The 27,273-nt window shown below is 43.4% G+C and overlaps 1 protein-coding gene and 1 long non-coding RNA gene across 2 annotated transcripts in view; both read left to right on the top strand.

The window, feature by feature from the left end:
• Nucleotides 1-19,028, top strand: part of LOC105908703 (CLIP-associating protein 1-like) — a 111,608-nt gene extending 92,580 nt beyond the window's left edge. The window contains exons 18-25 of the mRNA XM_031577652.2: nt 1,603-1,649; nt 2,011-2,065; nt 2,097-2,182; nt 6,528-6,635; nt 8,397-8,534; nt 10,491-10,634; nt 13,677-13,780; nt 18,969-19,028. Of these exons, the coding sequence (XP_031433512.1) occupies nt 1,603-1,649; nt 2,011-2,065; nt 2,097-2,182; nt 6,528-6,635; nt 8,397-8,534; nt 10,491-10,634; nt 13,677-13,780; nt 18,969-19,028 (742 nt within the window). The remainder of the gene's footprint in view (nt 1-1,602; nt 1,650-2,010; nt 2,066-2,096; nt 2,183-6,527; nt 6,636-8,396; nt 8,535-10,490; nt 10,635-13,676; nt 13,781-18,968) is intronic.
• Nucleotides 19,029-22,254: 3,226 nt separating this feature from the next.
• LOC116224022 lies at nt 22,255-23,164 on the top strand. Its single transcript, XR_004165387.1, has 3 exons — nt 22,255-22,326; nt 22,468-22,527; nt 23,001-23,164. It is a non-coding gene; the product is annotated as an uncharacterized LOC116224022 (long non-coding RNA).
• The last annotated feature ends 4,109 nt before the right edge of the window (nt 23,165-27,273 follow it).

The following is a 27,273-nucleotide window of genomic DNA, read 5'->3' as shown; positions in this document are numbered from 1 at the left end:
ACAGCACACAATGCATTGCCCCAGAACAACCATCTCTGGTGGAGCGCAAGAGGGAAGCAACTTGACTACGGCGAAAATCAAGTCATGCTCTTTTGTGTTAATCATATCATTACTTTTAGCAATGATATGATGATTGGATGGGAATTTAGATGATGGACTTGATTATGGACATGATTATGAGATATGGGTTGATGATATAGGTCAGAGCCCTAGTATTAAGGCAGTTTTAATGTTCAGTGTTATGTTTTTTTTCAAAATAGTTTGTTCTGGTCCTATGAGTGAAATGCCTCATTTCTTGGAATATGTGATACTGCCGCAGTTTTCTCTGTTTGTTTTTCAGAACAACAGTCTAAGGAGCAGCATGAGGGGAACTGGAACGCAGGAACCATTGACCCGCTGCATTGACCAAGCCATCACCGTTGTCCAGATTCACCTCACCCGTTGGACAGCAGTGACGATACAACATTCAAAGACTTGACCAACAGAAACTGATGAACCAGAGATGCATGGTCGCCATTCACAGCTCGCGGAAGGCGGGGGTCGCTGTGCAAAAAGCAGGGCCGTGAAATAATTTTACCCAAGCAAATTATGGGATTTTCGATTTCACCTGAGATAAAGGACATGACATACTGGTTGCAAGAAACACCAGATCCTGACTATTGATCCCAATACACTATAGGAACATAAATTGATATCACTACACTATAAGAACATGTGTTCTGTTTTAAACCTTTTTACCACTACACTATGGGAACACTTGTTTGTTGACATTTTGTAACAATGTTGGATTGTTTGATCACTATGTCTGATTATGTTCGTTATGGTTTTGTTAGGTTTTATTGTGATCATGATGTATTTTGATTTATGATCAGATGGGGAAATTGTTAGATTTAGGCATTTTCATAACTTCACATAATCTAATTACATCTCAACAAGCTAATGCAAATTAGTTTTCATAGCACCAGACTAGTGTCATCTGAGGTGGCCCCTGGCCTTTTGTCTATGTTGATGAGCCATCAGACATGGTTCCTGGCTTTTGTGTGCCTTGGAGCTAGAAACATTAGCTGGCTTTTGTCTACAGCCACGACAGGATGGTCAAGGCCACAAGGCATTAGCATCTATATGGCCATACCTGACCATAGCCCTCTGACCTCCAGACACACCCATCCCCTCCCCTTTACACCTCATGTTAATTCTGCAATATAAAATGTCTGTACTTTCTGTAATGTTGGAGAAGATGAAGCAAGGAGAACAAGCCGTGAGCAGACGTGCCTAGTGCATGCTCGTGCTGCGCCGAGCTGACCGTGGCTAGTGACTGAATAAAACACATTCTTTCGCTAAGCCGTCTTCTACAAGTCTGTTATTCCTGAACAAGCTAACTTGAACCAAGCGTGGGCATCCGACGAATTCGACGGAGGACAGCGAGATCTTTCAGTATCAAGCGTTAAGACTGGGTGAGACGCTTCCTAATTTGTTGCTTCTCTCTCTCTCCCTCTCACTCTCTCCCTCTCTGTCTCTCTCTCCCTCTCTCTCTCTCTCCCTCTCTCTCTCTCTCTCTCTCTCTCTCTCTCTCTTTCTCTCTCTCTTTCTCTCTCTCCACAGCCGGCCCTTCACAGTGAAGAGTGTCATAGGAGGCAGCATGACCAGGAGTAGGTACCTCTTTATTTGCCTGTCTCGTCAGGGCAATCAGATAACCCTCATAAGCACTTTCACAGGCAGATTTTGTAAAGGTTGTTTCATCAGACTATACGCAACTGATTCCTCATCAGTTAAAATGTAACTTTGTAACTAAAATCTTTGTCTGTTTTATGAAGCTATAAAAGACATGGAATGCCGTCTTATTGTTGTCTCATTGCTTGGTCTCAATTGGTGTTAATGGTGTGAAATTCTTTGCCCGTATAAATCTCCTTTTAACGTCAAAATGTAATACAAAGTTGTTCCTTTTAATATTTTATTAAAGACCTTAGGTCATTAAATCTTCCTCCTCCTCCTCCCCATCTTCCTCATCAGATAAACTAATGAGCTCACGGGCCCCCGGTCCCGCCCGGCTCCCTCCAGCGTTCCCGTAGCGACATTGACGTCAACGCCGCGGCCAGCGCCAAGTCCCGCTTGTCCACGGTTCCCTCGGCCACGCCCTTCGGTTCGGCCGCCGCCCTGCCCCCAGGCTCCTACGCCTCATTGGGTAAGAAAGGCCACACCCCCACTCCCACCCCTCCACTGTACGGGGAAGATGGCTTTCTCTTTCAGTTTCTTATAGATTTTTTTAAAGTTGTGTTTGTAAAGGTATGGTAAGTCATAAATGTAAACGTGTATGTAATATCGCACACACACACACACACATTCACGCGTGCACACACACAAGACATCATATATGACTTTCTCTACCAGCCAGATCCTCTCTAAACTCTCTAAAACTCTAAAATAGGCGTATTTATTTACTTAATCACTTACTTAAGATCTCCCTTTGGGAGCCCATCCGTCTCGGGTCCCTTTTTTGATGTCTTAATTGCCGTGTTTTTAATGAGATAAATCCATAAAACCAGTGGCTTTTAGTGTCCCACCGAGCGGAGCGCATTAATCAGCCTGATGGAGCTGGCGCTGGAGCCGGGGCGATTAAGACGCGCAGTGAGGGGGAACCGCTTCGGTCACTGGTCTCCCTCGCCTGCCCACAAGTTCAGTTTAAGAGGAGGCTAAGCGCCAGGATGTGTGTGTGTGTGTGTGTGTGTGTGTCTCTGTGTGTGTGTGTGTGTGTGTGTGTCTCTGTGTGTGTGTGTGTGTGTGTGTGTGTGTGTGTGTGTGTGTGTGTGTGTGCGTTTGTGCGTTTGTGTCTCTGTGTGTGTCTCTGTGTGTGTGTGTGCGTGTGTGTCTCTGTGTGTGTGTGTGTGTCTGTGTGTGTGTGTGTGTGTGTGTGTGTGTGTCTGTGTGTGTGTTAATTATGTGGGTGTTTTCATCCAAAGAAAACCTTTCAGGGGATCGTTTCAAAAATGCTAACAACAATGAATTAAGTATTACATCTCACAATTATCTAAGAACACGCACATATATAGCTTTTAGTCTCATCAGATATCATAAAACACATCTGGTGTCGGAAAGGAACTGAAAGATGACACTCTGTTATGAAACCCATTGCCTTTGCAGTGTACAACATTTCCTGCTGTCCTGCAAGCTAACTATTTGCTAACTATTTGCTGTGCTGCTATCTCTGCTTAGGATGGTGTGCTACTGCTTTGCTGGTTCAGTTAATGCTTTTGCCTAGTCTGCCCAATGCTCTTTGTCCCTTCTCCTCCGACCCCCCCTCTCAGGATGGTTCAGGGAAACAGCAAATAAAAAAGATGAATTCCTCACCACTGGACTGTTGGTCACAAGTCACAACGTGGCATATTATATTATGTTATATTATATTATATTATAGTGCTGTTGGTAATGTGAGTGTTCCACTGAACCATCTGTGTGGAGGCTACAGGCCCTCTCTCCCCCTTGCTTAACTGACACTAACTTCTGCCTCTTCCGTCTCTGCTCCTGTCCAACTCTCTCTCTACTCTCGTCTCTCTCCTCTCTCTTCTCTCGTCTCTCCTCTCTCCTCTCTCTTCTCTCCTCTCTCCTCTCTTTTCTATACTCTTTCTGCTCTCTACTCTCTCCTCTCGTCTCTCTTCTCTATCCTCTACTCTCTCCTCTCTCCTCTTTACTCTCTCCTCTCTACTCTACTCTCTCCTCTCTCTCTCCTCTCTGCGTTCTGCTGCTTATGCTTATTGCTCTAAAGATGGCGCCCCTGGTAGGCCAGATGGTAAGCTTTTTGTGTGTGTGTGTGTGTGTGTGTGTGTGTGTGTGTGTGTGTGTCACTGTCTGTCTGTATGTGTGAATCTGTCTCTCTCTCTTTCATTCTCAACCCATCTGTGTGTGTGTGTGTGTGTGTGTGTGTATATCTGTGCTGTCTCTGCCACTGCTTTTGGCAGCTCCTTACACCTCATCTCATTTGTCCTGTGTGAAGTATGTTAGTGTGTGTGTGTCCTAGAGCTGTCTATCAGATACCGCATGACCTGACTGCATGATATGCCCCCTAGCCCAGCCCACCGTGGCCAACCCCCTGCTAGAACACACTAGGCAATTTCACAATAACGGCAGGTCACATGACACGACTCAACACTGTTTATTGGTCAAAGTGATAAACCTACAGTTCGGGTCTTGATTTTAAACTCAAAGTATGTTTACTGTGATATCTAGATGTTCATAGTTAATGTGGTGTAACCAGTCATGAGACAGAGATTGATGAGCTCATTTAAGACGTGTGTGTCAACTGCTGTTAGCATCCTCATGTTGTGTCTTACCCTCTATGTTACCTGTTGTCTTCCGTCTCTAGGTTTGTCCCTGCATGTAGTCTTACGAGGTCTGTGTTTGTCAAATGTGTTTTTCTAAAAAATGTCTTTAACTGTCTTCATCCCCCATGTGACAATAATACAATTATGTCTAATCCGGCTATGTCTTCATCCCCCATGTGACAATAATACAATGATTATTATTATTATTATTCCGTCTACCTATAGCATCAAACTGTATAGAGTGTGAAAGCGATCGGGTGTAGCTCAGCATTAGCGATTAGCGCTGCACTAGCTCGTACCTTGTCAAGTTGGTGACTGGTATGTTTACAGGTAGGACTGTGAAGTGTCAGGTTATATGCCCCATGTGAAAGGTGTGCAAGGTTCTTCAACTGTTCAGAGGACCACTTATTACAAGGTTGTCATGGATAACTAATATGTAGCATGTTACTTTACCGCCACAACAGCACTCCGGTGGTGCACAACCCAGCCTTGAGCTGAGCAACCACGCTGACTGAGATGTTTACCACGTGGCTGTCAGAGCAGACGGTGTTGTCCTGAAAGGAATGTATCACGGGCTGACCCCTTTCAGCATCTCGTATGCACTGGCCTGACTTTTCACCCCAGATCAAAGACCCTGACCTTGCCCTTATCCAGGCCTGACACTCAGGTGGGGTCAAAGGTCAAATTCAAAGTTTATATCTTAACTCGCCAACACTGTCCCCTTCTGCTGAATCATGCAGGTGGTTCCATCCAGTTATTCTCAATAGATGTGAACACTTGCGTTTTCTTGCTATAGATGACCATTTGTCTTACCGATTGTTTCAGTGTGGTCCAGTCCCTTGGTTTTGTTGCTCAGAACGTTTAAGCCTGTTGGGTCGTGGAACAGCATATCCAAATCTATAAACCATGACTTGCCACTAGTTATCTGTGTGTCGTAGTTGATAGCCTTGACTTGTTAAGTTCATGCTTAATGCTGGTAATGGTTAGGGCTATTATCTCCTTACTTGTTGGAGTATTACATAAATTAACACCAGCCAGATACAAACAATGTCTGTGACCTCTGTGAACCCCTCGGCGTAGTCGTCCAGAACATGGGCTGGAATCTTAATGGCTTTATGCTGCTTGCATAGCCTCTGATAAGAGGAATGTGGATGTGGAAGTCTTTATGGGGGTCAAAAGAGGTTTTTTTGTGGTGTCGGGTCCTGAGGTAGGTTATTTTTAGATAGGCTTATCGATTATCGGCGGGTTATGTATACCTGGTGTTATTTTATCGGCTATCGACGTGTTATATATACCTGGTGTTATTTTATCGGCTATCGACGTGTTATGTATACCTGGTGTTATTTTATCGGCTATCGACGTGTTATATATACCTGGTGTTATTTTACGGGCCTTTTATGGTACAGTTGCTGCTGTGCCGCATGGCTACGTTTTGTCCTGGTTCAAAGTTTGCTACTACCAGACCCCCCCCCCCCCCTGAGAAAGGGCCCATATTTCATCAGTCAGTGATATAATGCGTGACTGGTTAACACACTCATGATAAGCATGTGCAGAGAAGGCACAGCTGCGTGTGTTGAAATGCCTGTGTGTGTGTGTTGGCCTTGTTTGAAGTTATATCTGTTCCGAAAAATGAATGGGAATTTCACCAGCTGGGATGTTATTCCGTGTTGGTCAGGGAATCAGTGTGTCCCTGCAGTACTTCTCACCTTTACTGTGTCTAGGAAATAAGTTCGTGTTGATTCCTGTCTTCTGTTCAGAACTCCATTGTGGTCAGGTGTGGCATAGGTGCGATCAGGTTTGGTCAGCTGTGGCATAGGTGCGATCAGGTTTGGTCAGCTGTGGATTGAGGGGTTTGACCATGTAGTCCTGATGTTCAGCAGTAGGTTAAATATGAGAGTGGGTGCTGCCCAGCAGATAACCATATTTATTCTCTCTCACTCCCTCTCTTTCTCTCCCTCTCTCTCTCTCTCTCTCTCTCTCTCCCTCTCCCTTCATCTCTTTCTGTACCTCTCTTTCTCTCCCTGTCCCTCTCTCTCTCTTTCTCTCCCTCTCCCTCCCTCTCTCCCTTCATCTCTTTCTCTCCCTCCCTACCTCTCTCCCTCTTTCCCTCTCTCTCCTTCTCTTTCTCGGCCTCTGTCTCTCTCTCCCTCTCTTTCTCTGCCTATCTCTCTCCCTCTCCCCCTCTCTCTCTCCCTCTCTCCCTCTATCTAGGCCGTGTGCGTACCAGGAGGCAGAGCTCTGGCAATACGGTGGGTCCCAGCAGCACGGTCACAGACAGCCGTGGTCGGAGCCGGGCCAAGGTGGTGTCCCAGTCCCAGCGTAAGTACCTCACCTGGGGTCACATGTGGCCCCCCTCCCCCCTACCCAACACCACTGCCCACCACCACTCACTCTCAGCTGCCAGCAGCTAACCCAACTAACCAGCCAGTGTCAGTCGTTCTGCTTGACTGGACGTCAGAGCTGCAGCCATACCAGTGCTGAGCTAGTGCTGTAGAAGCTCTATGGAGCTATGATCGTCCTGATGAACAGGCTTGGTTGTAGTTCTGCAAAGCTCTTTAGATGCGGCCCCCCCCCCCACCCTATGTTCTAGAACATTCCATCCACTAGAATATAGGGAAGGAACTCTCATTCACATGTTCAATCACTTATGACTTCACGGTCAGGTTGACCTCATGACCCCCACTTTGCCATGTGGCGCTCTGGTGTCTCAATTTCTCTCTTCCCATCATGCAGTGCAATCGGATCAATCATGTTGATCTGTTGAGATCTCTTGTTTTTCTCTGTCCTTCCACGTCTCGTCTCGCCACCTCCACCATCTCCAAAGCAGCAGGCCTGGAGGTTTTAATAAGGCCATTCTGTAACTGAATCTCATGGATGACGTCCACTCACCCGGTTACATGGTGGCATTAGTAAAACATGAGACCTACTAGTGCATGAGGCGGCTAATGTCTCGCCATTTAACGTGCTGAAACATTGTCACATTATGCATCTTTGTAACCGGCTGCTTCTCACCTGTCCTACAATGTGCTCACACACACAAGGATCCAGATCAGCTAACCCAACTAGTGGTAAGACCCCCCTCACCCCCCCCCCCCCCCCCCCACATCAGATTTCATCCCTCAAACCCCGTCCATGCAGACTCCTGCATGATGCCCATTCGCTGTAGTCTACATGTCTGCATGATCGTTTAAAATGTCTTTTCTGTTTGCCCTTCTTGTTGAATGTCTGTTATTGTTGTTCTTTTATCGGTCAAAATCCTGTCTGTCCGTCTTTATGGTCAAGAACATGGTCTGTTACAATGTATTTGGACTTTTATTTAAATTTTTGTATACAATTGTCTGTCGGTTTTATTGTCTTCGTCAGTAGCGATGTTGTAGTGACCTCTGTGTTTCATGCATTTATTTCCCCCCAGCACAGTTAGATCCTGGATCCAAATCCATACTGTTTGTCCTGTTGCTCTAAATGTCTTTAGAGCAATTGCGTCTGTTAGTGTTCACTGTGTGTATCCCATCAAAGCTGAACTCCCATCTCCATCCGAGTCCCCATTCCCCTGCTCTTGGGAACCAAGCAGCAAACATAAGACTAATAGGAGTAGTTTCTGCTCAATACAATCTGGACTACTCACACCAGTGGGTCATTTATATTGACGGCGATGTCTAAATCGCTAAGTGTGTGGTGAGCTGATTTGAGGAATTTGCAAGCTGGACAGGAGGTTAGTGAATTCAGCTTTGATTAGTGGATACATGGTCAGCAGTGTTATTATGTAACGACAGGGTCAGCTTCTACTGGCTTTAATGGGTTTTTACTCTCTGTCTGTCTGTCTGTCTGTCTGTGTGTGTGTGTGTACACGTCTTGGTATATGTTTGTATTCTTGTGGCTGTGTGTGTGTGTATCTGTGTGCCCTTGGTCTGTGAATCTGATATGTGTTGATGAGTGTTTGTGTACATGCCTATGGCTGTGTATGTGTATGTGTATGTGTGTTTGTATGTGTGTGTGTGTGTGTGTGTGTGTGTGTGTGTGTGTGTGTGTGTGTGTGTGTGTCTGCACCTTCTCCAGCCGGTAGTCGTTCCAGTTCTCCAGGAAAGCTGCTGGGTCACACGTACGGCAGAATTCACCGCACCACGGTCCCAGCCACCACTCCATCGTCAGAGAAGCGCACCAGGGTCCCCCGGAGCCAGGGATGCAGCCGGGAGACCAGCCCCAGCCGACTGGGCCTCGGTAAGGCGGCGCTCACCTCATTGACCCCCTGGAGCTTCCTGGCTCTGGAGATATGACCGCCAATAAAAAGGCTCAGAGACAAGCAACCTGTATCTAACACGGTCATATAACAGAGACTTAAAACATCTCATGTGTATGTGAACACATACACAGTCCATATCGTAGTTGTGTTAAAGAAAAAGAAAATTGTTCTTTTAATGTGTATATTTTATTTCTTAAAGGTGTAGTCCACGATTCGAATCCAATACACTTTTTGTCAAATTCAGCGAATTTCTCCTTACAGTTTTCTAGCTGTCCGTTCAGTGTTTACATGAAAAAAAAAAAACCTCTGATGTTCATGCACAGCCCAGGCTCTGTAAATGGGAAACAATTAAAACAGATTGGCTTGCACTGAGCCATAAACACAGTGCTTCAGGAGCACAGAAGGGAGGGGTGTACATTTGTTTGGTTGTCGAGCTGAAATATCAATAACCTTTTGCGAAACCGAATAGTTGACATACTAAACAGTTCTAAGAATCACTGATTTACTTCACCCAACCCGAAGTACAACACAAATCAACCTAATTATCATCTAACTCTCAATTTCGACACAGAATTATGTAAGATGTCCACCCAGTCTAGCTGGTCGCCATGCATCATAGTCATCACACAATCTAATCACATAAGAGCTCTTACACATTAACCAGACATGATCAATGATTTGCAAAAGGCCCCAGCAGAGGTTGGTGCAGAACCTCAAGCTATGGATGTGGGATGGAAGGTGATAATACCTCACTGATGGTGAAGGGTCTTGGTAAATATATTCCATAGGAGTTGGCCCTGCACGACGGACATAGAGATTGGATGGGATAGAGAATCAGGAAGCACTATGGTTAAGTGTTCATGGCTTTTTGTGTTTCTGGTGTAACTGTTGATGCTTATCGCCATGGATTCCATTCAACGCTGCAATCTGTGTATAAACCCATCTTATAGCCATGTTTTTGTTTTGTTTTAATGATTGAGTGAATATAAACATGTCAAGGTTGTCCCCACTACTTGGCTACTTCCTTCTCTGTTCTTGACAAGAAGCTAGAATATGTAACACGAAAAAAATGACCATAACCCTCAATGTTATATATCTGTGGTGAAAGACCACAGACCGGAAGGTCTGGTCACAGCGTACACAAAACCAACAGGGTTCCATGTGTGGTAGAAATGCTCCATCACTGTCTCATCTGTCAGCGCCATTCCCTCTGTGCGAACTCCATCAGTTCAGCCCTACAGACCAGGGGCCAGCTTAGAGGAAGAATATCCCAGAGCATTTTTAAAGTGAATTTGCTGACGAGGAAGCTGATGCCATCATTGTCTGTCTGAGCCAGTGTCTGCTCACCTGTGGCTTATGTTTGTGGTCTGATTGGCCTGTGGTATTGAGTGATGGCAGGGTTGACCAATGGGCTCCCTCCATTGTCATCATGCTATGCTGATGTCATTGTGTCTCGTCAAAGGCTGCCTTTTTTAAAGATCTGTCCATAAGTAAACAGAATGTGACAACAATCGGACACATCTGAACTTGATCAGGCCTCCGTGTTAAAATATATTTGTTTATTGATTGAGACCGAAAGGTGATTTTGATGTGGTTTTCTTGAACTCAAACACAACCAATAACCAATAACTCCATTATTTCATTTAATTTAATTTCGTTTAACGTGGCTTCACCAAATGTCAATTGCTAATCCTTGGCGCCACGTGTCACATTAGTCTCTACCAACCAACCAACTGCCTCAGTCTCTTGCTTTCAATGTCCTGACTTGTCTCCCACTGAAAGGAGTCTCCTACCACCCCCCCCCCCCCCCCCCCCCCCCCCCCCCCCCCCCCCCCCCCCCTTCCTGTCCATGCCCTGTCTCTGATTGGCCGGCTGGCCGGCTGGCCTAACTAACGCCCTAACCTGTGTCCTAACAGCCAGGCTGTGTGGTAAAGCTCTTGTTCCTGCCGCTTCTCCCTACCGCACGCTAGCCCGGACCAGTCGCATCCCGCGGCCCAGCATGAGCCAGGGCTGCAGCCGCGACACCAGTCGCGAGAGCAGCCGCGACACCAGCCCCGCGCGGGGCTTCGCCCCTCTGGGTGAGTACACACACGTTCCCACAGATCCCCCCCCCCCCCCCCCCTCCTGTGCACCCCCACCCCACACACACACACCCCCAAGCCCTCAGTGGATACCGCCACCCCCAAATACCCCCATCCCCTTTCACTGTAGTAAAGTCCATCCTAGGTTTCCAGAGCAACCAGCCCATGTTATCATGCCAGATACCTTCTCAGTAGTCCATAGCCATTAGGATACACCTAGCGTCCCACCCCCCCGGTGCAACTGTGCCTTCCTCTCCTCAGACAACCACCTGCCCCCCCCCCCCCCCCCCTCAAATTCAGTCTCTTTCTCTGTGGTCCCCAGCGAACTGTATGAGAATTCTCAGTGCTGTTCTCTTTGCCTGCCCTCTTCTGCATGGTCTAACCTGTCAAATCTTTGAATGATCGCCCTCTCTCTCTCTCTCTCTCTCTCTCTCTTTCTTTCTCTCTCTCTCTCTCTCTCTCTCTCTCTCTCTCTCTCTCTCTCTCTCTCTCTCTCTCTCAAATTAATGGATGTTAATGTAAAACATGTCCTGATACGTAACATTGAAAACTCCGGTGCATCTTTGAAACATTTTCAAAAAGCAAGTCGACAAATTGTGAGATTCAAAAAAGGCAGCAGAAGGTCTTTGCTGATGTGCATGTGTCATAGCCATGGGCTCGTCCACTGACTGGTGTCGCCTGTGAACGCTGTTTGTTTTATGTGACCGCAGGTTTATGCTTGTTTGTCTGAGTGTTGTCTGAGTGTGTTTGTGTGTGTGTGTGTGGGTGCGTGCTTGCTTGCGCTTTCTCATGCAGGACTGGTGTGTGTGTGTGTGTGTGTGTGTGTGTTTTTGTTTGTTTGTCTGTCTGTCTGTCTGTCTTTATGTGTCTACCACTGCCAGCGATGGCAATTCATGGTGCGCGTTGCCTAGTGACACTAACCCCGCCCACCCATGTGGTGTGTGTGTGTCACCCTTCTTTCCCCCTCCCCCCCTTCCTTTCGGCAGCCTCCCGACGTCACTCTCGTTCCACCAGCGCTTTGTCCACGGCCGACCCCGTAGGGCAGTCAGGTGACCTGCATGATCCACGGACCCCGACAACACCATATTTGACCTTTTGACCTTTGACGTGCATGACGCCCCCTCCCCCCAAACCACCCCACACCATGCCATATTTGGCCTCTGCATGCTCCTCCATTTTGTTTCCTTGGGCGATACAGTGCGACGATCTCGAGCAGGACACTAAGCCCCTCCCTTTGCGTTGCACGGTTAGATGCAGATGTGCCTAAGAACGAGCTGCCTGGTACTAGCATAACTCACAGTAGCAGAGAGGGTTCTACCTTTTAGAACCGCAGGCACACAAGGGTTTGGTGTTTTAGCCATCTTATCTATCTACCCATATCAGCCACTAATATTAGCATATTAGCCACTAAGAGCTAATGCTGAAGGGGTTAATGTTACAAATTTATGTAAATGTAATTGTAAATGTATGTCCAGGTGTAGATTTTTCTACACCACGTAACAGACAGAACTTTACGCGTGATACATTTTTTCAGCGTCTGAATATTTTAGCCTTGGCTCACCCCTTAACCAAGGTGTTGTGTCAGTGGCACTACATATCTTAATAATTCAAGGTCATAAAAGGGTTATTATGGTGGGAAGACCTTCAGTTCTGGACTCCGATGTGCAGATGAGGGATCAAGAACAGGGGATCAGGATAGGGGCAGCACCTCTTAAAGCATGTCTCACAGGTGAAAGTGAGGGGGTGTACCTGCTCGTTCTTTTGCCCCCATAAATCAGCTCTTCATGCGTGCGTCCCATCACTTAAAGGTCCTGTATATCCATCAGGATTAGTAACTGTTGGATGGAGGCCTAGGGTTTATAATTTTGTGTCGGCTTATTGTTGACATTTTGCTATTTAATAGTCGGCTTCTCTTTGATGTGAGCAATGCCGGATATGTTCATTTTATTTTTGTTCTTTTAACTGAATTCATCCATTCATTGCATTCATTCCATAATCACCCCTGCTTTCCATTCAAACTTTGCTCATCAGTGATGTCGTATTTCAATAGTCTTTGTGCTGTCCGTTTGGCGTCGCCATGGTTCCAGGTAGCTGCGGCGCTGTCTCGTAACTGCTCTTGAGCAGCCTACAAATTTCTCAACTTTTTGGGGAATCCCACGTTTTTCTTTCTTTCAACTATTTGTTCAGACTCTGCCTTTCTGTCTCCTATCCCTGTGGTGGTGGTTTTGGGCTTTTTAGTTGTTTTCCTTTGCTTCCATTTTTCTCTTGTAGAAAGAATCTACCGTGTTTATTAGTTCTCCTTCCAAAGAGGACTCTTGTAGTGTTTGTCTTTCTGCTTTCAATCACCCCATCTCCTTTATTCTCATCATATGTATTAAGGAAGACGGTTAAGAGTGATCATTACCCACCATAAACCCATCATTCACTATAGTTCCCCTTAGCCGTAAACCACACAGATAAATATAACTCTAACTTTACTCTTTTTTTAAATGTAGTATTGTATATGCTATCTAAATATTCTATGTGTTATCCTCATTATTAAGCACGATTAAGCTGAATAGTTATTAAGCATATATAAACTTTATATATATATATAGTTCTATATATCTCTCTAGTACATATAACTATATAACTGAATAGTTATTAAGCATATATACAGTACCAGTCAAAAGTTTGGACACACCAAGTGTTTTCTTTACTTTTATTATTTTCTACATTGTAGATTAATACTGAAGACATTTAAACTACGAAAGAACACATATGGAATTATGTACTAAACAAAAAAAGTGTTATCTACCATGTAGAAAATAATAAAAGTAAAGAAAAAACTTCTCAAAAAATGAGAAGGTGTGTCCAAACTTTTGACTGGTACTCTATAGTTCTATATATCTCTCTAGTACATATAACTATATATAACACTGAACCCTTTAAAGCATGGGGTAAGTAGGCCTCTCTCCATCCCTTGTCTTTCTCCTCACCTCCTCTTTTGTGTTTGTTTGTTTGTTTGTTTGTTTGTTTGTTTGTTTGTTCGCCCTCCAGATCGTTATGGTCTGATACATCAGGCTCGCATGTCTGCGTCCATAAACGCCATGAGGGTCCTCAACACCGGCACAGAGGTGGAGGCAGCTGTGGCCGATGCACTGGTAAGAAGCCCTAACCTGATTGGTTTGTACATTTGTAACCCCAGTTCTGATTGGTCGGTAGAAGCCGAACTCCATTTCTGATAGGCTTTGTATTAGTTGAGGGGTTTGATATCTGATGTAGCCTACTTGGAATAATTTGTGCCAAGACATCTAGTGAAATAGCTGAGGCATTCATCAGACATCCTTAGTTACGGCAGAGTTGAAGGGTTATAATATTATGGTATGGTTTTCTGTTATTCAAAAGACCACACCTACCAGTATCAAACCTTATGATCTGCAGATTTCAGCCATATTTAGACCCTTATCAACAGTTCCTTTGTAAATAGTTCTACATTTAGAACATTATCAACAGTTCCTTTGTAAATAGTTCTACATTGGTGTTATGCCTTTGCACAATTGCAATCTGTTCGTTTAACACACTTATGAAAGGATCCCAAAATGAGTGAAGAATGTGAAAACTGTTATCTGTTGACGTCCGTCCTCTGTGGCCCCCTCCCGTCTGAAACGTGTGTCTTTGCTCTTCCTTTTCTGGTCGTCTGTTATCCTCCCCCAGCTGTTAGGAGACTCCAGGAATAAGGTAGTTGCCTCCTTTACCTACTGTGCTGTTTGTGCCGCCACCCTCACACACACACACACACACACACACACACACACACACACTAATCAGCCAATCACAAGACCATCACAAGACGCCACACTTTACACCCGGCTCATGGTCCCCATCAGATGCTTTAATATTCACCCGCTGACTACATAACTGAATGAATAGATGCAGACATCAATAACCCCTGAGTGCCCAGATGTGTCATCTTCCTCCTCCCACATGTGATGTTAGTGACGTCCATCTCCCCCTCCCCTCCACCCAGTGTTTATTCATCGCCACACGTGTCTCGCCGTCATGGCCATCGCTGGTTTCAACTTGCTCTCCTCCTTGTCCTCCATTGTGCCTTTGGAACGTTCTGCCTCTCGGACCTGCTCACAGACACACACACACACACACACACACACACACACACACACACACACACACACACACACACACACACACACACACCACACCACACCACACCACACACACAGACACACACACACACACACACACACACACACACACACACACACACACACACACACACACACACACACACACACACACACACACACACACACACACACACCACACCACACCACACCACACACACGCGCAGACACGCGCAGACACGCACAGACACGCACAGACACGCACACACAGACACAAAGACACACACTGCCTCTCGGACCTGCTTTATTTGCTTATGTGAACTGTGCAGTGTGCTGTGACTTGTCGAACTTGTTAAACTCTCACACCATCTCACTCATACACTCACCCACCCATCCATCGTCAGGCCATATGCATCCATGGCTAAAGCCAGTCGGGACCAACAGCAGTGAAAGGTCATGTTCACTTGGCATGGACAAACGGGTGTCCTCTTCGCCAAACATCAAAGTCAATGCATAGGGAGATTTAATCAGGTGAAGCAGTAATGTGCATCTCGGACCTATGGTCCTTGTCTCCTACTTACGGAGGACATAATACTGACTTGGATTAGTTTTTCCGAGCCAAATTGATGAAAGGCATTTGGAAACTTGACTCCTGAGGTGTTTGCCTGGAGATTTCCTTTGCAGTATCAGGTGATATCGTGTGGGTTCTTCCACACATATACACCATAGCAGTAAGTCGTCCTAATATCGAAGTCAGTAACCATACGTGGACACACACGCACACACACACACACACACACATAGTGTGTGTGTGTGTGTGTGTGTGTGTTTATATATATATATATATATGGATTTCTGGAGTTTATTTCAGCGTGGAGACACCCTCTAAGCCCATTGTCCAGAGAACAGCCTACCTGACTGTAGGAAGGTGTTGGCATTTATACCAGTCAGGTAGAATACAGGGGGGGGGGGGGTGGTGGTAAGACCACACCCTATAGGTAATGGCAGGAAGGGGAGACAGTGGGGTGGGGTACTTAGTTCATAACAGGCGAATAGCAATATCCGGTTCCTTCACGTGCTTAACAATCAGGGATTGGGCCTCCAGGATGTCAGTCAAACTAAAGAACCCAGGTGATAGGTTGGCCTGAACAGCAGAGGGAGGAGAGGGGAGGAGACGTCTTATTAAGGTGCAAATTAAAGGTGCAGTCTGTGATTCTAATTGAGTTGTCAGGTATGACTATAGAACAGATGTCCGGAATAGGTCAAACAGATGAAGTGTTGGGGAAGCTACTTTGAAGGTATAGACAGCAAAGAAAACTGGTTTGGTTAACTAAAGCTGCATAGAAAACTAGTTCAAACTACTTTGTAAGAAAATGTGATACAGAATTATTACAAAATAATAAAAAAAATGTACCTGAATTGAGTTTATTGCAAAAAGTGCCTACTTGAACATATATAAAACAAAAAAATTAAATACCCCACTATTCATGGGGAAGTGCAAGGAGCAGCTTTGGTTTTTGTATAAAAGGTCCATCGGTCAGACACCTGCCTTCCAGAACCTAGAGTCCAGTGAGGGTATTGCACCAACCAGGATTACTCAGTTAGCCAGGTAACTTCTACAATAGCATGCAATAACTTCTCTGCACATTTGTTAAAGTGGCATTATATAGGAATTGCTAATCACTAACGAGATGCTAGCGGCTAAATCTAGCGAAACCTCTTGAAATTTGCTTACTTTGACACTATGACAAACTAGTGAGTCAACAACTTTCCTAACACAGTCAAACATCAAGCAAGTGTAACACAAGACAAAGCAAGACGGCAAATAAGCTAATTACTAGTTCGGCAGACACTAGTAACCGGGCGGCTTCAGGCAATCCTACATAACGCAGTTAAATGCTACGGACCCTGGTATGGCAATTTAAGGTAAAACTGCTAATCCTAAAGTACAATTCCTACATAATGCCACTTTAATAAAAAAGCAACAATCAATACTCAAATTAAAACTAATTCACACCTAATATATTCAAGTTTATTTTTTCAAATTCAGATTCAAAACATTAAAAACTATAGCCAAATAATACTCACAGCTAAGCTGACAATCCAGCTTCCGGGAATACCCCTGAGACCAGAACCTGTCCTAAACAAAACAATCCCATGTGGGGTATTCTGGTAGATAATTTCTTCAACTAATTATAAAAAAGCCCCTTTAAGAAGATTCTGAGTTTGGAGATTTGTTGAGTAGTAATGCCTTTATTGAAGATCAACAAAGGTGTCAGGTCTGTGCTGTTTTTGTCTGTGCTTTTACTTTGTTTCCCTTTCGTTCTTTTATGTTACTTCCTGTCTGCCATTGTTTCCTTCCTGTGTCTAGTCCTGGTGCTTCCTTGTTCTCTCCATGTGCTTTCCTGTGTTTGTTTGTTTATGCCATGTGCCCTCTTGTTGTTGTCCGTGTCTCCACCCCTCACCTGTTCCCAATCATCACCTGGTTTGTTAGTCTGATTGGTTTATCCTGTGTCCTGTTAATTCCCCTTGTTTAGTCCACCTGTGTCTCATTGTCTGCCCCACCTTGATTGTTCTCACCTGTCCCTCGTTATCTGTTGTGTATAGTCCATGTATTCTTGTTACTCGTTGAGTCTTCATAGTCCATGTATTCTTGTTACTCGTTGAGTCTTCTAACAAAAGGTAGACTGTCGATGGAGAGTCTGATGTTACAAGTATCAGAGTTAGTGTCTTAATAATATACCTCCCATTTTCTCACATTGAGCATGGCCTACCATTAAGGAACAGCGTCCTTGGCAACTTGCCACTATTATATTGGATTTCCTTTTCTTCCAACTTTCACCATTTTGTGTAATGCTTCTTCACAGTTTTCTTGTTAATGCTCAAGCTTGCAAAATGGCTGATTTTAAATGCATATAGAAATAACATGAAAATAACTGTCACTTTTCACGAGGACAAAATTGAAAGGAATATTACATTTTTGTTATAAACAAATCTAGATTTTGTATTATACAAAACAGTAAAATACATCCTTTCTTTTTATGGCTCAAATTGTTTGTAGTTTCAGTTGTTAACTACACAAAAAATGGAAAAAAGGTAATTTAACTACTTGAATCAGTATGCACATATGAATGTAGCACATATGAATGTAGTTCACTACTCCCCAACACTGGACAGAAGTGCAGATTCAGTTGTATTCCATAGCCTACCTACAACATTTCTCCACAGAATGCGGTTTCTGTTAGCCTGACGTTGTCATACTCATAATTCTAGTCAGAATATGAGTCTGATATTGCTCCATTGGGCTGTGATTGTGGTGCGTGTTTGAACCGAACCAGGAAAAAAAATGCCTCTTCGCTCAATTGGATATACCTGCAACCAATCAGAGCCCGTAGTATGACAATAACGTAGACCATCGGGGCCAGCTGATAAATTAAACTTTTACCGGATCCCGTAGGAAGGACGGCAAAAACATATTTTCCATAGACAAATGCCTTGATCGCGTTTCTCTGTTCCTCTTTCAAAATGAATGCGCTGTCGATGTCTTCTAAAACAGACTCGAATCTACAGATTTCAGCTGTCCAGCGGCAGCCATGTTTGTTGAAAACTAATTCAATCAGCTCTTTGCTGACGTGGTTGATTACGTTACTGTTGATCATCTGTCCATCATCGTATAAAGCCCGTCCTGACCATTTGATTGGTCTGAACAGTTTCTGGTCTGGCATAATTTGTCCCCAACAGAGCAATGCCAGACCGAACTTCCCGACCTCAAATGTTGTGGGCGGGGCTAAGTTCGTCTGGTATCCAGGCTAAGTTTCTGTATCATTTGGATGGAAAATTAAAAAAAATTCTATAGTATGGTGATGTCTGTTATGATGATGGGTTATTGTAGAGTGCCATATGCATTCAATGTAAATTACATTTAAAGTATTTTGATATCACAGATACGGCCGTTTAAAACTTGTATGGTCAGGATAAAGTTGATCATAAAGCATACAATGCCTAACTGAAAGACAGTGGCGTAATGTAGTTACGACGGGCCCCAGTGCACGCTATTGTATCGTTCTCAGACACTACGAGTATGATTTCATCAATGACTTTATTGGCCGTTATAACTTCGGCTGAACACGTACGTTTCTGTGGCTGCTTCTTGCAGAACTGCAAGCATTAAGAGGCTCAACAACAAGTTGCACGTTCTCTTAAACAGGTGCCCCCACCCCCTGGCTACTCTGCCAGCCCCCCGCCACGCATAGCAACCCGCACATGAGCTGCTGCGGCTGACAGACACAGACAACACAATGAACATGAACACATTAAACATATGTGACGACCCTCACTCTTGTGTGTATTGGTGACAAGAATCAGACCAGGGGTTCTTCACAGTGGCTTTTATTGTCTGCATTCACAATAGAAACAATGAATCCATAAAATATTTGCTGCAAACCCGACTGCATACATACGTCTCCAACAGAGATAGTCTAGCTCTAAAGTACGGGCTAGCAAACACTGCCTTACTGGCTAACCTCATGCGTTGCAAAGTATTCTAAATTATATGGAGATCAAAATGCACAGCTCGTTAATCTTTGTGCAAACCAAAGGACTAAACCTAAACCAAACAAAAAGACAGACAGCACTGGCATAGCACACTGAATGATCGTATAGTTTGAACATAACCCATTCTGAACACTTGCAATATATATATACGTTCTTAAACATTTACATTTTGTACAAACCACATACCTGCATTCACAATAGAAACAATTAATCCATAAAATCTTTGCTGCAAACGCGACTGCATACATACGTCTGAAAAAGCACAAAACCAAACTCAGGACAAGGCTCTGCCTAACGCATAGCGCAGCGTGATTGCCGCCAAAATATACTTTATCTGGTTACAACCTTTACAAATCACTTTCTATCGTTTGTTTGCTAGAGCATCAGTTAGTGCATCTTATATACATTTATATACAATCAATAGTTTGTAAGTAAAACATGTTCATTTATTAAAATATCAAATTCTTCAAAGAGCACTCCCAAAGCCTGCTTACCTCCAACAGAGATAGTCTAGCTCTAAAGTACGGGTTGCGCAAACGCCCAAAATGCGTTAAAATGAAAGGAAATAAACAAGCAGTCGCGCAGCCTCATATTGAACCTTAAACCAAAACGAGTCCCTCGCGGCCAGCTGTAGTTGTAGTTGCAGAGGTGTAACTTGCCCTTTAGTGAATGCAGTATAGTATTTGGGACATTTCCAGGTTTCACACAAACCATGAAAAAAACATTGGATCACAATGGTATGTGAAATACAAATTTTGTTTGAATTCACTTAATCTAAGTTAGGTTAATTTCAACTCTGTTACGTATACGGGTCGTTACACTAATACGACGGGCCCTAGTGCACGCTAGTTACTAGTTATGAGGCACACACACACATACACAAGCGCACGCACACACACCATGGCGTATATATTTATTTTACGGTCAAACTAGTTACTTTGGTTATTGTATTGGGAAAGTAGACAGGTCAAAGAGAAATCTATCAGAAACATGGATAGCGCTCTGACACGCAGTAACGTAAACAGACGTTCAAAGTGCTGAAGCGTTCTTAAAAACACTGATGAAAGGCATGATTTGGTACGGCGGCACACACAGCAGCTTAACCCACATCTGAAAAACACATACACAATGAAATAAGCGCTCGGCGTCAACCTGACGAAATTATAACAACCTGTTAAAAAGGGGCCCCACCGTTTGAATGATAGCAGTTGTGCAGGAAACGTTATGCTATGTCCCTGTTGTAGTGGGCATCAGCTCGCAGGCGATTATGAGCTAAATGACAAGACAAAACGTCTGTCTGACCACTACAGCAGGGACATAGCAATAATGTTCCTGCACAACTCCCATCATTCAGGGCCTGTTTTAGAGCAGAGATTGATCAGCAGTCCTCAGTCTCCCAATTTGCCAAGATGCTGATTGTGGATTATCACTCCGTATATGACAAACATACCAAAGCAAATAAGAAATCATTCATTTAATTGAATCGTTTTTTTAATAGTTTCTAAATGTAACGGGTACAAATATGTGCTGCGCCTTTAAGAGGACGTGAGTTCGCATGAACGTGCAGAGGGTAGGGGCACGAGCAGAAACAAATGTTGAAAGTTGGGTGGCACGAGCATTTACTTTTACACAGCAGAACCGAGAGATAGTCGATTTTAAGAAAGTTACTTTTCAGATAAACAAGTGGTCGCATTAGGTGTTTAGTTTTGGACCAGTGACGTCGCTTTGAATAGCAAACGTTTTCTTTGATGGTGCAAGCGCCAAAGTCGGGCAGCATCTAGTTAGGTGGGTTAACGTTTTGCTGTTAGCGATGTGGATGACGACACACAGATAGGCTAACACCCTGATGAAGACGGCTGTAAGAGCGTGTGTGAGTCTAGTGCCAGTTATATCATATAGGTCGCATAAACTAACTGTTGAACTATTCCACGTTTTCTTTGAAAGTAAGAGCCTACGTTGAACGGAAAGTTTCTGTTTAGAACGGTTAGTCATCACCACTCTGCACGTCGCCCTCTAGCTCCTCACCACGAGGTTCCGCTGGGAAGTTCGCTGCCATACTGAAGTTTAGCGTGCCATCCATCGGCGTCCTCAGCGTGGAGCCAGTTATATCTTATAGGTCGCATAAACTAACTGTTGAACTATTCCACGTTTTCTTTGAAAGTAAGAGCCTACGTTGAACGGAAAGTTTCTGTTTAGAACGGTTAGTCATCACCACTCTGCACGTCGCCCTCTAGCTCCTCACCACGAGGTTCCGCTGGGAAGTTCGCTGCCATACTGAAGTTTAGCGTGCCATCCATCGGCGTCCTCAGCGTGGAGCCAGTTATATCTTATAGGTCGCATAAACTAACTGTTGAACTATTCCACGTTTTCTTTGAAAGTAAGAGCCTACGTTGAACGGAAAGTTTCTGTTTAGAACGGTTAGTCATCACCACTCTGCACGTCGCCCTCTAGCTCCTCACCACGAGGTTCCGCTGGGAAGTTCGCTGCCATACTGAAGTTTAGCGTGCCATCCATCGGCGTCCTCAGCGTGGAGCCAGTTATATCTTATAGGTCGCATAAACTAACTGTTGAACTATTCCACGTTTTCTTTGAAAGTAAGAGCCTACGTTGAACGGAAAGTTTCTGTTTAGAACGGTTAGTCATCACCACTCTGCACGTCGCCCTCTAGCTCCTCACCACGAGGTTCCGCTGGGAAGTTCGCTGCCATACTGAAGTTTAGCGTGCCATCCATCGGCGTCCTCAGCGTGGTCTCTGCTGCTTACGGGTATCTCTACATCACACTACCATCTACACTGACTAATCACGCACAAGTTGCACAGACTGAACTCAACGAACTAACGCTGCGCGTGTGCTCTCATACCCCCCTATACAAACGCGCTCTCGCGCATCTCACTGGAAGGGACATCATACTTTGCGTGCATTCCGTGACACACACACACACACACACACACACACACACAGACGGCTGAAGGAGCGGAACGGCCAGCTCCACCATACTGTCAATAGCCATTGTAAGTTATACAAAAATATAGCCTTGATAAAATGACCTACTCATAAGGCTACTAATAAGTACTAATAATTTTTAAAGCATATGAAACAATTTAACCGAGTTAGAATACCCAAACGTAGTGATTTCCGAATACTTTCCACAGGATATTGTCCAAGTCTTGAGTAACAAGAAACTTGGGAACACAGCCAGCCTACTTAGAACGGTGAGTTGGAAGAAGAACTTTGGAATGAACAACTTTTCCTCATTATGCAAATGTTATGAGTGACTATGATAATAAACCTTTTGCAATATACTGTATGTATACAGTACCAGTCAAAAGTTTGGACACACCTTTAAGTTTTTTCTTTACTTTTATTATTTTCTATATTGTAGATTAATACTGAAGACATTTAAACTACGAAAGAACACATATGGAATGACTAAACAAATAAAAGTTGTATCTACCATGTAGAAAATAATAAAAGTAAAGAAAAAACTTGTCAAAAAAATGAGAAGGTGTGTCCAAACTTTTGACTGGTTCTGTATATGGAATACACTGTCGCCATATCATGGGAATTATCAATAATCATTTCTTAGAAATCAAAGCTGATATAGGTGTAGCCTGTACAACTGTACAGTATTCATTTCTACATGGTGCATCTCTGAAATTCAATATCTTTACCTCTTCTCCATCAGTCTGAATAAAGCCCAGACGTGTTTCAACTGACTGGATTCAAGGATGGCTGAACATAAGGCAGAGGTAGGCTATCAAATTAATTGTGAACACATTGTCATATTTAAAACGTGGTTTTACTAATGATTTACTGGCTGAATTGCATGGTGTTTAAGCAAGAAGAAACAGTGGTGTCGGAAGAACAAAACTGGTCTGGCAACATTCATTCAGCTGCACCTTCAAACCTCTGGTCATTGCTTGACTTGTCTTTTGCTGCTGTAGCCTATTAGATAGGATTAGATATGTGTTAAGATAGTAAGACAAAATTATGAGATAGTAAGTCATAATTATGAGATATTAAGTCATAATTATGAGATACTAAGTCATTGTCATGAGACAGTAAGTGATAATTTTGAGATGGTTAGTCATTATTATGAGACAGAAAGATGGTAAGTCATAATTATAAGATAGTAAGTCATAATTCTGAGATACTAAATCATTATTATGAGATAGTAAGTCATAATTCTGAGATACTAAAGCCTAATTTATGGTCAGCCTTTTACGCAGATACGCAGAAGGGGAGAGGAAACAACAAGTAGTAAATATACACAGCATGTGGTAGATGTACATAACATATATACAAACATCATATGGTTTACATGATACATAAAAAACAGCTTAGTGGGTATACAGTGTGCTCATAGGGTTACTGTTACAAGGGTAAGTAGAGTAGGAACAGAAAAACAGAAATGTCGATGGTGGCAATTATATATATTGCATATAAATGCTAGCATAGAGTATGGGGTAGAGTAAGTGTACGCAGTGTTGCAAACTTTTCTGTAAGGAAAGTAGCTGTTAGCTCTCCCAAAAGTCGCCAGAAGTCGCTAGATGATAATATGCAAATAAGCTGCGCATGCGCACAATATGCAATTCTGAGAGAGGTACAATTTGCGCGCGAATACAAAGTTCTAATATTTTTCCTGCGAATACAAAGTTCTAATATTTTGCTGCTATCTAGTCAGACTGGCCGCGCAGGCGCTGTGTGAGTAGAGAGGAGACGACCACAGCCCTCGCTGTACTCAGCTCTCGTGAGATCGGTTGTAACGTGAACTGCAGAACGCGATATGTGAGATGCTTTTTCAGTGCTTTGTCAACACAATAATGCACCAAATGACAAAAAAAGTCGCTAGATTTGTCGCTAGTCGCTTTTTGCTAATTAAATTGCCAAGGGGGTCTGGAAAGTCGCCAGATATAGCGACAAAGTCGCTAAGTTGGCAACACTGAGTGTACGGCACGGTGGTGATGGGTGCATGTGGGCCAAGGATTTCTACAAATAGATCGGGCGGAGAGACTATGGCAGGATCCCACAGCAAAGATAGTCTAAACTAGGAGGGGAAGAAAGAAACAGAGTGAGTGGGTACAGTTCAGTTGCCAATATGCGTAGATGAAAAGCAATGTTTCCACATCCATCAGCATTTGGATCACGCTATTAGAGAGAGAGAAATGTTGTTAGTAGACATCAATTTGATAAACAGATAAGGAGATTCATTTAGGAAGGCAATTATCAGTAGGTAATATGGCCACTTTATCAATATCAATCAGTATCTGATATATTTATCGGTATCAATATAGGCATTAGCAATAGGATATAGAAGGAGAGGCAGAGAAAGAGGTTGCCTGGTCAGGTATATGGGAATTCTTTTTGCATTCAGTTTTGTTATGTTATGTTTAGTTATGGTTGGCTGACATGGTACGCGGATCTTAGTTAGGATGGTAGGGATGGTAGGATACACAACAGTGCCCAACTGGCTGGTGACAGCCGCAACACATGCCATATGCTGTACCCGGGATCCGTAAAGGCCTTCCTTCACGGTACAACATGCACTGTCTGTAGCCTAGTTGTATTGATTTGAGGAATTTTATATGTGTTTAATTGTGGGGAGTTTTAGTTATACAAACATAGTAGGGTGGCAGGATACAATCCTTCACGGTACAACATGCACCGTCTGTAGCCTGCACCTGTTAAACACTACAACATGGCCAGAGGAGGTGGGGAATGTTGCGATAATTATTCATGGCTAAGGGATGCACTAAAAAGCGACTAGAGACAATTGTATTGTTATGGCGCTATATAAATACAATTGAATTGAATTGAATTGAATAAAGAGGAATGTCTTTAGTCTCGATTTGAATATGGGAAGCGTGTTTGCATCTCGGATGAAGGCAGAAAGATTATTCCAGAGGAGGGGGGCTTGATAGCTGAAGGCTCTGCCTCCTATTGTGCTTTTTGATATTCTTGGAATTACAAGGAGTTCTGCACTCTTGGAACGAAGCGATCTTGGTGGGCAATAGGGGACAATTAATTCCTTAAGGTAGTTTGCAGTCTAGATGTCTAGGATGTTAGAAGGAGTACTTTGAAATAAATTCTACTTTTGACAGGGAGCCAATGCAGAGAGGCAAGTACAGGTAAGATATGTTCATATCTTTTAGTTCTAGTGAGTGTGCGAGCAGCAGTGTTATACTTACTGTATAAGCTGGAGGCTCTTTATTGAGTTGTTGCTACATCCGGACAGGAAAGCATTGCAGTAATCTAGTCATGACGTATTAAAAGCTGAATTAGTTTTTCTGCATCTTGAAGGGACAGGACTTATCTAATTACAATACAATACAATACAGACCCTCCAGGATTTCGCGATGTTGCGATTGCAACTATTAACACAAATTCAACGATTCCCCGTAAATCACCGCAACTTTCCCGTAAATTTGACAAATCATTCTCGTCTCCCACAACTCTCTCCCTTCCGCAGCTACACCAAGGGCGGAAATTCTGCCCTGCAGACACGGTGCATGTCCGCACTGAAGATTCAGAAATAGATCTGGCTTCAATTTTTAGAATTTTCCGCAAGGTGTGCGTGGCCCTTTTTACATAGAATCTGGTAATAAACATTGTAACTACCCGCTGGTTATAACTGATAAACATGACTCCACGCTTCATACTGATGTCCAATACTCTTCTTATTTATTGTCTGGAACACCGTGAAAACTAGACAGACAAACCAACAAACAAACAACAAACAAACCCAAAGTTTACATCTTAAACAAATATACATATTCCATTTATAAACAAAAATACAGCTATTTAAATGTCATTGCCGTGTTCGCCTGGAAACCAGCAGTAGATTCGTTGGAAACTTTAACTAATGCGTGTTCTCTCATTATTAAGGTCCGATTTGCCCTAGCACTTCCAGGTCATATAAACCAGGTAGGGGTCACCTGACACAAGCAGCTGAGCAGCTTAAGCAGCTGACACATCAGAGTCAGCTACAAACATGATTTATTTTTTCTGTGAAAATTGAAGGAAGCAATTAATCCGATTATTTCCCAAAGCCTCGAGAGCTGTTCCCATGGAGAATTAACATTATTTTCTGTTTGAAGATAAGGTAGCAGCTAGTGTTGAAGAATGGATTACTTGAAATTGGACGACTTTAAATTGATACATAAAACTGAACAACATACGGATAAAATAAATCAACAAGGATAGCAAAACAGATTGATAAGCATAGAATGAGAACAGCAGAAAGGCAGGATATATTGGCTCGTCAAAGGGTGATCCGCATCCAAATCATGTGGTTCATTTCAACCAGGATAAACTTATCAGGGCAATTGCGCGTGCACGTCCTACTTCAAAAGGCAGTAAAGGTCGATCACCAAAACCATGATTTTCTGATGGTAAAATGGCTTCTAAACTCAAAGAGAGTGTCTCTTTTTTTTCTCCGCTGGCGAGCAGGAGATGATCATGAACGCTTATGAACAGTGGTGTCAAAAGTACAAATACTTGATACTGGAGTTTAAAAAGACTCTGGTAAAAGTTGAAGTATCGACTTAACCTCTTTACTCAAGTAAAAAGTTAAAAAGTACAGGCTCTAAAATGTACTTAAAGTATAAAAGTAAAAAGTAACCTTAATAAAAATAAAAAATAAAACATTTAAAGCTAAACTAAACTGTAAGAAATAGAAGCTTAATTTAATAGCTGATGAGTGCTACATGGAGCCCAAGACATGGCAAAAAATGTCATACAAAAATATAATAATGCTGTCAAAGACAACAAACTCGAAGAGCATGTTTTTCTCAGACTTTATTGGAATTCAAGTAGACCACCACCCCATTTGCACATTCGTCTCTCATCAAGGGCCTTTGCAACTACGTTCATAGTCTTTGCATATTCTGCCAGAAATGCAAGCTCGACAGGAGTAAACCTGTTAAAATAACAAATAGAAAACTCAAAATGTCAATATT

The sequence above is a fragment of the Clupea harengus genome, chromosome 2, assembly GCF_900700415.2.
Source record: "Clupea harengus chromosome 2, Ch_v2.0.2, whole genome shotgun sequence".
Lineage (NCBI taxonomy): Eukaryota > Metazoa > Chordata > Actinopteri > Clupeiformes > Clupeidae > Clupea > Clupea harengus.
The sequence above is the reverse complement of the archived record's forward strand: the minus strand, read 5'-3'. Positions and strand labels throughout refer to the sequence as shown.